This window comes from Pituophis catenifer, unplaced genomic scaffold (assembly GCF_029215685.1).
Source record: "Pituophis catenifer annectens isolate HBS135680 unplaced genomic scaffold, rPitCat1.0.hap2 SCAF_1, whole genome shotgun sequence".
Classification (NCBI taxonomy): domain Eukaryota; kingdom Metazoa; phylum Chordata; class Lepidosauria; order Squamata; family Colubridae; genus Pituophis; species Pituophis catenifer.
Genome location: NW_027256881.1, coordinates 7,995,135 through 8,007,325, shown reverse-complemented (window position 1 = coordinate 8,007,325; position 12,191 = coordinate 7,995,135). Strand labels below are relative to the sequence as shown.

The 12,191-nt window shown below is 42.9% G+C and overlaps 1 protein-coding gene across 2 annotated transcripts; it reads left to right on the top strand.

Moving 5' to 3' along the window:
* Positions 1–1,060: 1,060 nt before the first annotated feature.
* IFT20 (intraflagellar transport 20) lies at positions 1,061–12,067 on the top strand. Of its 2 annotated transcripts, XM_070945449.1 has the most exons (6): positions 1,061–1,168; positions 2,734–2,929; positions 4,314–4,399; positions 8,225–8,328; positions 8,988–9,100; positions 11,586–11,669. In XM_070945449.1, exons 2-5 carry the CDS (start codon positions 2,803–2,805, stop codon positions 9,082–9,084), a joined length of 414 nt encoding a protein of 137 aa, XP_070801550.1. In that variant the 5' UTR covers positions 1,061–1,168; positions 2,734–2,802; the 3' UTR covers positions 9,085–9,100; positions 11,586–11,669. The 2 variants fall into 2 exon arrangements, with proteins under 2 accessions (XP_070801550.1, XP_070801558.1); XM_070945457.1 differs by lacking the exon at positions 8,988–9,100 and having other exon boundaries at positions 11,586–12,067.
* Positions 12,068–12,191: the final 124 nt, after the last annotated feature.

Sequence of the window (12,191 nt, the reverse complement as noted above, 5' to 3'; positions counted from 1 at the left end):
GGAATGTGAATAATTGTATTCATTTTATGCCGGACCAAACCCTTGCTCTAAAACGATGTCTTTTATGTTTTATGTTTAAAAAAAATAAAAAAAAAATTGAAAAAAAAAGAAACAATGGGTGGAAACTTAACCAAGGAGAGAAGCAACATAGAACTAAGGAGAAATTTCCTGAGAACAATTAATCATTGCAACAGGTTGCTTCCGGAAGTTGTGGGTGCTCCCATCACTGGAGGTTTTAAAGAAGAGACTAGACAGCCACTTGTCTGAAATGGGTCTGAAATGGCTTGAGCAAGGGGCTGAACTAGATGACCTCCAAGGTCCCTTCCAACTCTGTTAGAATAGAATAGAATAGAATAGAATAGAATAGAATAGAATAGAATAGAATAGAATAGAATAGAATAGAATAGAATAGAATAGAATAGAATAGAATAGAATAAACCCACTTAAAACCCACTTTTTCCAGCAAGCCGGGCTGGCTTAAGAAGAAATTTTAAATGTTTTAATTGGTTTGTATTTTTAATTTTGGGCCAAATTTATATATATTTTAATTGTTTTTAATATTTGTATTCCATGTTTTTAATTCTGGCTGTACACCGCCCTGAGTCCTCAGGGAGAAGGGCGGTATATAAATTTAAAATAAAATAAATAAAATAAATAAAATAGAATAGAATAGAATAGAATTCTTTATTGGCCAAGTGTGATTGGACACACAAGGAATTTGTCTTAGTGCATACGCTCTCGGTGAACATAAAAGAAAAGATGTCATCAAGAATCTTCCAACTCTCTTATTGTTACTATAACGGCTGAGATCACTTGGCTGAGATGGGAGGCTGTATAAATCGAATAAACAAACGAACAAACGAGTTCTGTATAAGATCTTTGGGGTCATAGATCGAAAGCCCTTCTCCGGGATCATCCGTCTCGTTCCTGGCGACCCCCCCCCTCCGCTTCCTCCGCTTTGGATTCTTCCCACCGAACTACGGTTCCCAGAATGCCAAGCGAAGCCGGCGCTCTCCTTTCTCCCCCCCCTACGAGCGCATGGAATAAGCCGCGTGGGCGGGGCAGAGGCGGCGGCGGCGGCGGCTGCTGTTGTTTCTTCTGTCGCCGTGGCAGCTGGCGGCTGCGGCGAGCTTGGGGCACCGGGGAAGCTTTTAGGGACCCTTTGCAGGTAAGTAGGGAGGGATCCAAGGAAAGGTGGGGTGGGAAAGAAAAGGCGGTGGGGGAGGCTGCTTACTTGTGTGTCTTAGAATGGAGCCTCCAGATCCGGGAGCAGTCATTAAATGTCAGCTGCCAGGGAGCGATGGTAGAGAATGACGTCGGGTGGCTCCTGGAAACAAAGAATTGCGTTACTGTAATTGGCTAGGAATTCTGGGAGGCAAAGGCTCCCACATCTGGAGGACACTGGGGGGGGGGCAGCTGTAAGCATTGCTGTTTCCTGAATGAGAGTCCCATTTTTTCCCCCATCTCTGTGTTGGGATGAAGGGAACCCCATTTTTGAGACTTGTCTATATTGTATTCTCTATGAAAAATTGCGGGTTTATTTATTTTTATTTTATTTATTTGTCAAGCATATATAACAGTGTAGGAAGAAATATCCTTCTGGGTTCAGCTCCAAGTGGTGAAAAAGACACTGGAGACATGGAGATTGCTTGGAAAGATGGTTTAATGGTGGACAGGATCATATGGCTCGAGTTCCTGAACAGAAAAGAGAGGCGAGATACAGCGAATCCCCGGGTTTTATGCTTTCTCTGGCTTTGAACTTCCTGGGGTCCCGAAAGAGTATCCTGATTGGTTGTCAGACTCCTAGTGGGTAGGAGTCTTAGGTAGCCTTGCTGGCTGATGTAATCTTACCAGGTGCCATGTGGTGAGTTTCTGTCCTAGATGGGTCCCATTGTCTTGCAGATGAGGTCCATTGACAAAGATTGAGTTTCTGCCTCTGGCCCATTAACAAAAGAGTGGGGGCAAGAAGGTGGGAGCTGCTTTGTCTTTAAAACATGCTTCTCCATTTCTCATCCAGGGAAACATAATATTCTGCCTTTTGTAATATTTCCTAAAATATTTCATTCTTCCAGGAAAGGGTGGGTACAATCCTACAACAGATAAAAGTATAAACTTTTATACTTTTATGGATACGAGAAAAAAGGGACATCAGGACAGGGTATGAATAGTAAAATACTAGACTCCCCCCCCCAAGAGAATAGCAATTCCCCTTCATCACAATAATTAAAGATTTTAAAACTTACCAGTCTGGGGTTTCCCCTGCCCCAATCCTTCCAACAAAAAGGGGATTGAAGCCCAGAAAAAAAAATGTTCACAATATATTCTTTAGTGGTTCGGGTTTGTAGTTTTCTCAGCAGTAAACATCTCTCGGACTTTTCACAAACTTAAAGGCATAAGGTGACAGCTGATAACATCACTCTGTTCATTGCCGAGTAAATGTGCCTGTAGGATCACAACCCTCACAAATCAAACTGCAGTCCTAAAGACATTTATTCAGGAATAAGCTTAGTGGCCAGATTTATTGAGGAAACCCAAGAAAAAAATGCAAGGTTGCAAAAGAAAAGTATTCTTGTGAATAATCATCTACAATAATAAACGTTATGAACAGTGATTTTAAAAATGGCATTAAAAGGGAATTGGAGGTATTGCCTGTTTCTTTACCCCAGGAAAGTTTTATTTAGTTTTGCAAAATATGGAAGAATTCCTAAAATACCCTCATGTCTTGATTTTCAGAGGCCTGCTCTTTCCTCCTCTCTGGAACCGGATCTTGATGTTTCTCCAGCCACTTGAAAAGAGCTTATAATGGCAAAAGACATCCTAGGAGAGGCAGGTCTCCACTTTGACGAGCTGAACAAACTGAGGGTTTTGGATCCAGAGGTGGCCCAACAAACCACAGAGCTGAAAGAGGAATGCAGACTGTTTGTAGACAGTAAGTCTTCATGGCTGATTGCAGAGAGAGCTGCCCCTCCACATAGCAGAGTCAGGATGATGTTGGAGGCCTCGTTCGCACAGATGTGGTTAGCAAGGAATGGTTGTGGAGTGACTTGTAGCTTAGCCCATCTGGAAGATGCCGTAACTGGCTCCATGTTTTAGTTTTCTTTCTGGCTGATCCAGCTTTCATGCAGAAATGAAATCATTTAGACCAGGACAGAGACCAAGACTTTTGGGACCCAAGAATATCATGGCCAGCTGGGTTTGGAACTGTGGTCAAATATGGTCCCATCAACTTCTACCAGGCCCTTTCTATCTTTCAACTCTCACTTCTGAAGTTTCTTGTAGCCTGCCCATCTGTTGTGACCTAGGCTTCCTGAATCATTAAAACACAAGAGTAGTCCCAAAAACCTCTTTTCTTGCAACAGTTGTGAATTACTTTCATTCACAGCTGAGTCCCAGTTAGTTGCAAAAAGTCCTTCGGGATAATCACCAACCTTTATCTCCCTTGACACCCTGCCAAATACCTACTTGGCAAAGCCATACGGAGTCCAGAATCAAATAGAGATGCCGACTGGGAACAGAATTAATAACGTTGCTTTCCTGCAAAGAGCCCGTGTGCCTCTGCTCCTCTTTTAAGTCTTATGGGAGGGGCCAATCATCTCCAAGCCTTACTCCCGAGTCATCCCTTTTGTTTTAACTGTTCTTGCCTTCTGGCAGCTCTGCACATGTGCGCACTGGGAACAGGCTCCTCCTGTTCCTCTGCCTCTCTGCTGCCCGACTCTGGAGGCTCCGGAGTCCGTGCATTGCTCCCAGATGGCCCTGGCCCCATCTCTGTCTCCAACACAGAGCCCTCATCCGGGCCTTCCCCAGACTCTAGGACTAGCCCATGTTCCTCTCCAGCCTCCTCACTGTTTGACTCTGCTGCCAGCTCCGCAGGCTGCTGGCGGACCACAACACCATCAGAGATCTCTTTCCTTATGTGGGAAATGGATGTTTTTTTTTCTATGGGCAGGGGTTCAAATTGTTGTGGCTGGTGGGCCCTTCAAAAATGAGAATTATCTTAATCTTGATCTCCAAAATCAAGTTAAAGGGTTTCCTCTTAGGAAAGAGCAGCTCTTTGTGACATCTATTTTTGTGCTTGTGTAGGCCTGTATACAGGAGAATATATTCATGTTTGTGAGCATTGGTGGAGATTTATGTCTTCCTAAAAGTCCTTATTTGATTGGATGAGCATATTGTCAGAGGCGCTTTAATGAGTGATTATGATCTAACGCTCTTAAAACAATTATAATAGAAATTGCCATATTAACTTTACCGTCCCTTGTCTGATGATGTTGGATGTAAACCTTTTCTTTTACGCCTTCCTTCCTTTTTTACAGAAATTGCAGAATTTAAAAAAATAGTGGGCAGCCTGATTGAACTTGTAGATCAGCTAGCAAAAGCCACAGAAAATGAGAAGATTAAGGTAAAGGAGCATTACAAAGGAATATTTCCCACCTCTAACAACTATGAGGTTAGGGATTGTTCACATTTATAATAGCACTGAAAAAAGTAACTTACAACCAGGGTGGATAAAAATCAATGATTTTTTTTTAAAAAAATCAAAAAAATCAGATTTTTTTTATTTAAATCGGATTTTTTTTATTTAAATCAGATTTTTTTTATTTTTTATCAAATTTATTTTAATAAAAAACTTTGGGGGTAAAAATCTATCGTAAGATAGTTTTCTTTTTAAGATACATAAATAATTTCGTTTATTCAGCATGAAATGGAGCTTAGTTATGTAGCATGAGGCTGTATATTCTGCAACACTGGGACTATCGGTGAGTCAACAGTGGGTCAAAGGAGTAGCAGAAATTACAGTTGCTCTTTAAAAATTATGATTTAAATTGAGTTGATTTAAATCAAGCCTTTTTACTAGTGATATAAATCATGATTTAAATCGTGATTTAAATCAACTCGATTTAAATCAAATCCACCCTGCTTACAACCAGTCCTCACACTTATAACTGTCACAGCTTCTCCATGGTTACAGGATCAAAATTCAGGCACATGTATTTACAATGGTTGCAAGGTGATTGTTAAGGGAATTGTGCCTAATTTTATACCACAGCGTGCTGGGGGTCATGTAATTACCATTCACGACTTTCCAGCCAGCTTCTTGACAAAGCAGTGTCAATGGGGAAAGCTGGATTTGCTTAATGACTGTGGGTTGACAATTTGCTTAACCAGATGAGTCACACGATTCAACTGTGATATGTTTTAACAGCTGTGTCAGTAAATAGGGAAGGTATGACAGATGGTATGGGGATGTTATAATGGAGATTGCCTGACTTCAATTTCTCCCATGATGGCTTGTGCTGTATTGCAGCTAATTTGCCTTTAAATCAGTGTTTCCCAACCTTGAGAACTTTTAAGATGTGTGGACTTCAATTCCTAGAATTCTCCAGACAGGAGCAGGGAGAATTCTGGAAGTTGAGGTCCACATATCTTAAAGTTCCCAAGCAGTGATGGGATTCAAATAATTTAACAACCGGTTGTCTGCCTTAATGACCGGCTGGGTGGGCGTGGCCAGGGGTGTGTGACAGGCAGCACTCAGCCTCCTGCACCTCCCTGGGAGCAAAAATGGGCTGCCGGGGGGGGGGGACACACCAGCCCCCCATGCCCCATTTTGGGCCTGGTAGGCCTCTCTGCAACCTCCTGGGAGCAAAAACATGGTACGGGGGGGCTGCACTGCCCCTCCTGCACCCCGTTTTGGGCCAAAAGGCTTCCCTGAAGCCTCAGGAAGAGAAAATGAGCCGCGGGGGGGCGTGCCTCACCCCCCTCCCCCACGGCCCATTTTGGGCGTAGTAGGCCTCCCTGCACTTACCTGAGAGCCAAAATGGGGCGTGCGAAGACTCCTGGAAGGGGCGGGGTGAGCGAGCAATTTAACTACCGGTTCACTAGAACCGGCCCGAACCAGCTGAATCCCACCACTGTTCCCAAGGCTGGATAGTCCTGGTGTAGCCTTCCTCCTTCAGATTTAGAACAGTTGTTTAAAATAGGTCTTTTAGTTTTTTATTTCCCCTTTTGTCTTATAAGCTGCCTTGATGTCCTGGATAGAAACAGGAAACAAATATATTTTAATTAATTACATTAACACCCCTTTGATGAATTCTATGTTTTTAAACAAGTGTATCAGATTTTTTTTTTTTTCAAAAAATGTTTGATCTCTTTCTGTGTAGCCCTCCTTTAGAAGACAACATTCTAAAACTAAAAACAGATTCTTTTTTTGTTTTAAAAAAAGGAGCCGGTTGTTTGCATTAAAAAATGATAACTATGATTAAGGACTAGAATTTTTTACCGCTGAATTATATGGTTTTTTTAAAATAATAATTTTTTAAAAAGGTTATATTCCAAAGTACATTTATGTTTTTAAATTACAGTATTTATCAAGAAGTAAGCCACCCCCCTGAACTAAATGGGACTACTTCTCAAAAATAGCTCTGGGAGATTAACTGATCAACAAGGTGTCCGTCATTTTTTTAAAAAAGGTTTTCACTTTCTTTTTAATGTAATCAATTATAAAAATTAAATAATTAAAGAGGGCAAGAAGTATTCTGTGTCATTTGCCATTGTGTACAGGTAGTCACCCTTACTGATTGCGTTGTTTAGTTACAATGGTACTAATAAAGATACAACTATCACTTGCATTTATGAGCAGCGTAGCATCTCCCAGTCACATAATAACCATTACAGTTAATCCAGTGGTGAAATCCAAATTTTTTTATTACCGTTTCTGTGGGCATGGCTTGGTGGGAGTGGTGTGGCTTGGTGAGGTGTGGCTTGGTGGGCGTGGCAGGGGAAGGATACTGCAAAATCTCCATTCCCTCCCCACTCCTGGGGAAAGGATATTGCAAAATCTCTATTCCCACCCCACTCTGGGGCCAGCCAGAAGTGGTATTTGCTGGTACTCCGAACTGCTCAAAATTTCCATTACCGGTTCTCCAGAACCTGTCAGAACCTGCTGGATTTCATCCCTGAGTTAATCCACTGTGTCCTGTACCTAACCTATTGTTTTTTCTTTTCCCCACCCCCCTGCAGAGTAGGGAGATTGGAGAAAAGGGGATTAAAAAGAGTAAGCAAGTACATAATGGAGAATACTCTGGGCTGTTTGCATAGCATGCTCACGGTTTCTGGCACCACCACTTTGCTTTCGATGTGTATTCCCCATTGTGTGCCTCATTACTCTCTTGTAATCCCTTCCTCTCCGATGAATTAAGTACAAACATTAATTCCCTTCTTGCTAATTACCCCAATGCCAAATTGACCATTCCAAATTACGGGCAAGTGAGAAGAAGGAAAGTACAGTTGCAGTCAGATGATTTCCCCCTTAGTGGCCATTTCACTTAATGATGGAGTTGCCAGTCCTAATTGTGTCACTAAATGAGGACTACCTGTAGTTGCAACTTGTCAGTTAAAGGTGGTATTCACTTGGACAACATCCATAGCACAGTGTCATTGCTTACCAAGGATTGGTAGACATTATTTGACCATCAGGAGGTAGATGAAGCCCAGTCAGGGTAAAAACAGACAGCACACTGCCTCCTGGTGGTCATGTAGTGTGTAACTACCACTCAAATATATGCTAAAATAGTGTCCATCACCTAGAAGGGAGTCATGAAACCACTAAAAATAAGGTTATTTTATTTCCCATGCTAGCTGAGGAATTCTGAGAATTGAAGTCCGCACATCTTAAAATTGTTAAGATTGGGAAAAAACTGGCCTAGAGAGATACTGTCATTTTGTCATGCGTGCATGGCATAATATCAACTCTTTCTGCTCAGTTCATTTAAAGGAGGTCTCTACTATACATATAGCAGGGACGTGGTGGCTAATGTAGTGGGGTGAGCTCCCGTTACTTGTCCCAGCTTCTGCCAACCTAGCAGTTCGAAAGCACATAAAGAATGCAAGTAGAAAAATAGGGACCCCCTTTTGTGGGAAGGTAACAACGTTCTGTGTGCCTTTGGCATTGAGTCATGCCGGCCACATGACCACGGAGACGTCTTCGGACAGCGCTGGCTCTTCGGCTTTGAAACAGAGATGAGCACCTCCCCCTAGAGTCGGGAACGACTAGCACGTATGTGCAAGGGGAACCTTTACCTTTATACTATACATCGATGCTTACCAATGGATGATGAACAGATTTCTTTAGAGGTGGAGCAGCCCAAATCCATTTAGAAAGATTGCAAGAAAACAAAAGTACTTGCTTTTTTCTTTTTTTTTTAAATAAAGGTTTCTTCTTTTGCAGGCAATCGGGGCCCGTAACTTACTGAAGTCCATAGCAAAGCAAAGAGAGGCCCAACAGCAACAACTCCAAGCATTAATCACCGAGAAGAAGACACAGTTGGAAAGGTTAGGAATGGACAAAGGAATTCCCAAATACGTGCTAAACACATCCTAGGTTTCCTGGCCACAAAAATTGAAGCCCCAGGAGGTCTCCTGCCCTTAAAGCATCTGATCCTTAAATCAGGGAGGGATATCATTTTCTTTCTGTCCCCAGACATCTCCCCCCACTCCAAAAAAATTTGGTGCCGTCTCATGAGATTTATTATCCTATATTAGTGTTTCTCAACCTTGTCAGAGGAATTCTGGGAGTTGAACTCCACTCTTCTTAAAGTCGCTGAGGTTGAGAAACCCTGCCCTAGATTCTCTTCTACTTAAAAAAATATTGGTTTTTTTTTTAATTGGGGTGGGGCAAGTCACAGAAGATATTTCTGCAAGAGATGGATGCGAGATGTCCCGCCTCTGCTGAGTGGATTTTGCTCCCGAGTAATCCCAAGGTGGATAGCAAAAGCACATAGACTTATATACTGCTTCACAGTGATTTACAGCCCTTTCTAAGTGGTTTACAGAGTCAGCCTATTGCCCCCAACAACCTGGGTCCTCATTTTACCCATCTCAGAAGGATGGAAGGCTGAGTCAACCTTGAGTTGGTCAAGAACGAACTCCTGGCACTTGGCAGAGTTAGCCTGCAGTAGCAGTAGCACTTACACTTACATATCGCTTCACAGTGCTTTACAGCCATCTCTAAGCGGTTTACAGAATCAGCCTATTGCCCCCAACAATCTGGGTCCTCATTTGACCGACCTCGGAAGGATGGAAGACTGAGTCAACCTTGAACCTGGTGAGATTCGAACTGCCAAATTGTAGGCAGCCGGCAATCAGCAGAAGTAGCCTGCAGTACTGCATTGTAACCACTGCACCACCGTGGCTCAGTGGGAAAGACTAATAAAAGCAGATGAGGCTATTTTTTAAAGCGTTCCCTCGGGCTGACTTTCTCCATTTCAACCACAGCATTGGGAATCATGCCAGATGCTGTCGCAACCTGTTAGACCCCCAGTTTAGAGAAAGTGCCTTGCTTAATCACATTATCATCATAGCATCGGTTTCCCTCTTTCATATGCATTGTGTAAATGGGGGAACGGGTTTGTTTCCATGGGTTCGTTGCCATCTTGACTCTCTTGATCCTCTCCCTGTGTACATTTTGCTTGCCAGATAGGACAGAGCAGGAGCGCTTGCGTTTTGGGAGGGGCAGGTTATTTAGCATTTGAGAAGGAAAACAATCCGCCCAACCCCAAGACTAATCATTATGGAATCCTTGGTGCTCTCTGAACTTGGTTGTTTGCTTCCAGACATTTCATGACCCAACATCATCAGTGTGAATGAGTGTGGGGTTTGTGACCTCTTCGGCCATCAATAGATACATAGAGATAAACCACATTTACACACAAGTCAAAAACATACCTAAGAAGGAAACTAAAAGACCAGATCCCATCCGCTCCAGCAGCCAACATCTAGATAAGCAGGGATTAACACCAGACAAGTAAGCAGGAAACAATACCATAATAAAAAAACTGACAAGGAGAAAATCACACCCCCACCTAAGCTGGGAAAGCTACTATATATAAACAGAGTGCACCGAGGACCCCATAGTTCAATTCTGAGCTACATATATTCTTTTCTATTAGCATAGAATAGAAGAATAGAATTCTTTATTGGCCAAGTGTGATTGGACACATAAGGAATTTGTCTTGGTGCATACGCTCTCAGTGTACATAAAAGAAAAGATACATTCGTCAAGAATCATAATGTACAACACTTAATGGTAGTCATAGGGAACAAATAAGCAATCAAATCATATTAGGAAACAGTCAATATAAATCGTAAGGATACCAGCAACAAAGTTACAGTTACAGTGTTATTGGTTATTGGTGTCATGGTTATCTCTGGAGGTTTTCAAAAACGCTTACCGTATTTTTCTGAGTATAAGACGTACCTACCTTTTTTGGTGAGGAAAAGAAGAAAAAGAAATCTCTCTCTGCCTCTGAGCAATTTCGCCTGGTTGCAGCAAACAGCCTGCTTTACTTTCAGTTTTGTTTTTAGCATAGCTTGATTAGCACAAGGGAAAAAAAATCTGCTCCAGCAATTTACCTCTTTGCAGCAAGCAGCAGAGCCCTGCGCAAAACAGCTGAGAGCAAATCAGCTGAGAGTCGGGAGGCGGATCCAATCAACTTGTGCTGAATTCAGGCTGTGCTGAAGCTGAAAGGAGCTGTTTTTTCTTGCTGTTTGCTTGCAAGGAGGTAACTGCTGCCAGGCAGAGGCCAAAGGGTGGGGGCCAGTGGGTGGGCAGGGCTACATTCGGTGTATAAGACGCACCTAAATTTTTACCCCCTTTTAGGGGGGGAAAAGGTGTGTCTTATACTCTGAAAAATACGGTAAATATAAATAAATATATATATATAGGATGGAAGGCTGAGTCAACCTTGAGCCTGGTGAGATTTGAACTTGCAGTAATTGCAAGCAGCAGATGTTAATAACAGTGCTTTAGTCCACTGTACTACAGGCTCTTTATTTTATTCAGCTTATATGCCGCCCTATCTCCCAATGGACTCAGGGCGGCTCACAATAATAAAAACACAAGCCACAATACAAAATAAAATCTAAAATCTAAACAATTTAAAATTTAACCCTTAAAACCCCCAACAGACCAGGTCAAGCGATTTAAAAAGCCAAGTTTTTAATTCACTACGGAAGGTGCCAAGGTCAGGCGCTAATCAGAGCTCCAAGGGAAATTGATTCCAGAGGGTGGGCGCACCCACCGAGAAGGCTCTACCCCTGGGGGCCGCCAGCCGGCACTGTCTAGCCGACGGCACCCTGAACAGGCCCCCTCTATGGGTGCGAACCGGGCGATGGGATATCATTGCTGGCTGTAGGTGGTCCGCCAAATATCCTGTGCAATTAGTTGCACAGCCTTCCAACACTCCCAGAACACTTTTCTTCCTCCCTCCCTCCCTCATCTTCCCAGAGCCGTCCTGATTGGCCATCCCCTGATCCATCAGGGAATGGTCTTCTCTCTGTTCTTGGAGCCGGTTGTCATAAAACAGCTGCCGAAAAATTCAAAAGAATTCTGGAAGGGTCTTTTTTTTTTTACTCCCTAAAGTATTCTGATGCTTCTTGAATAACTCAAGAATGCAAACACATGGAAGCCATCAGCTCCCTGCCGGGGCTCTTTTTGCCAGCTGAAAAATCCCCCCCCTCCCCCCAGTTGTTCATCCTTCAAGCTGTCTTCAAGCCCAGCCAGCTCATTCTTTGCTTTCCTTGTTCCTCAGGTACCGAGTGGAGTATCAAACACTGTGCAAAATAGAAGCGGACCAGAATGAATTCATCGACCAATTTATCTTCCAGAAGTAGACCAAGAATTGACTGCAACCAAGGGACCAAGAGAACTTGACCGATTCCTGTTGTTCCAGAACAGACAATTTGGACAGGCTGTGAAAGCATCGACTGAAGACATACCTTGCAAGATCTCCATTCCAGAGAGTTTTCATTTTCCCTATGCAACCTGCCCTTTGGTTGGGGGGGGGGTGGGGGGGTAACGAAAACCACAGTTGGCAGGTTCCCTGGGAAGATGTTGGCCATTGGATGTGCTTCCAAAGGATGAGAAGGAAGGAGCAACTCTTGTATTTAAGTCTTCTTTTTTTTTTTAGCAGCTGTTTATAATGAGAGTTTCGATCACTCAACTGTATTTCTCACTGGGTTTGTGCATCTTCCCCACTTTTTAAGAAAATAAAATGCTTCGAGAAACAATTAACCTTTTGAAATGCTGCGTTTACCCACTGCACTTCTATCATGGTGATGTTCGGTAGAGAGAAGGTAGCGTGCCAGAAACAGATCACACATATGGCCAGTGAAAGAGAGAGGAGGAGAAAGTGGAA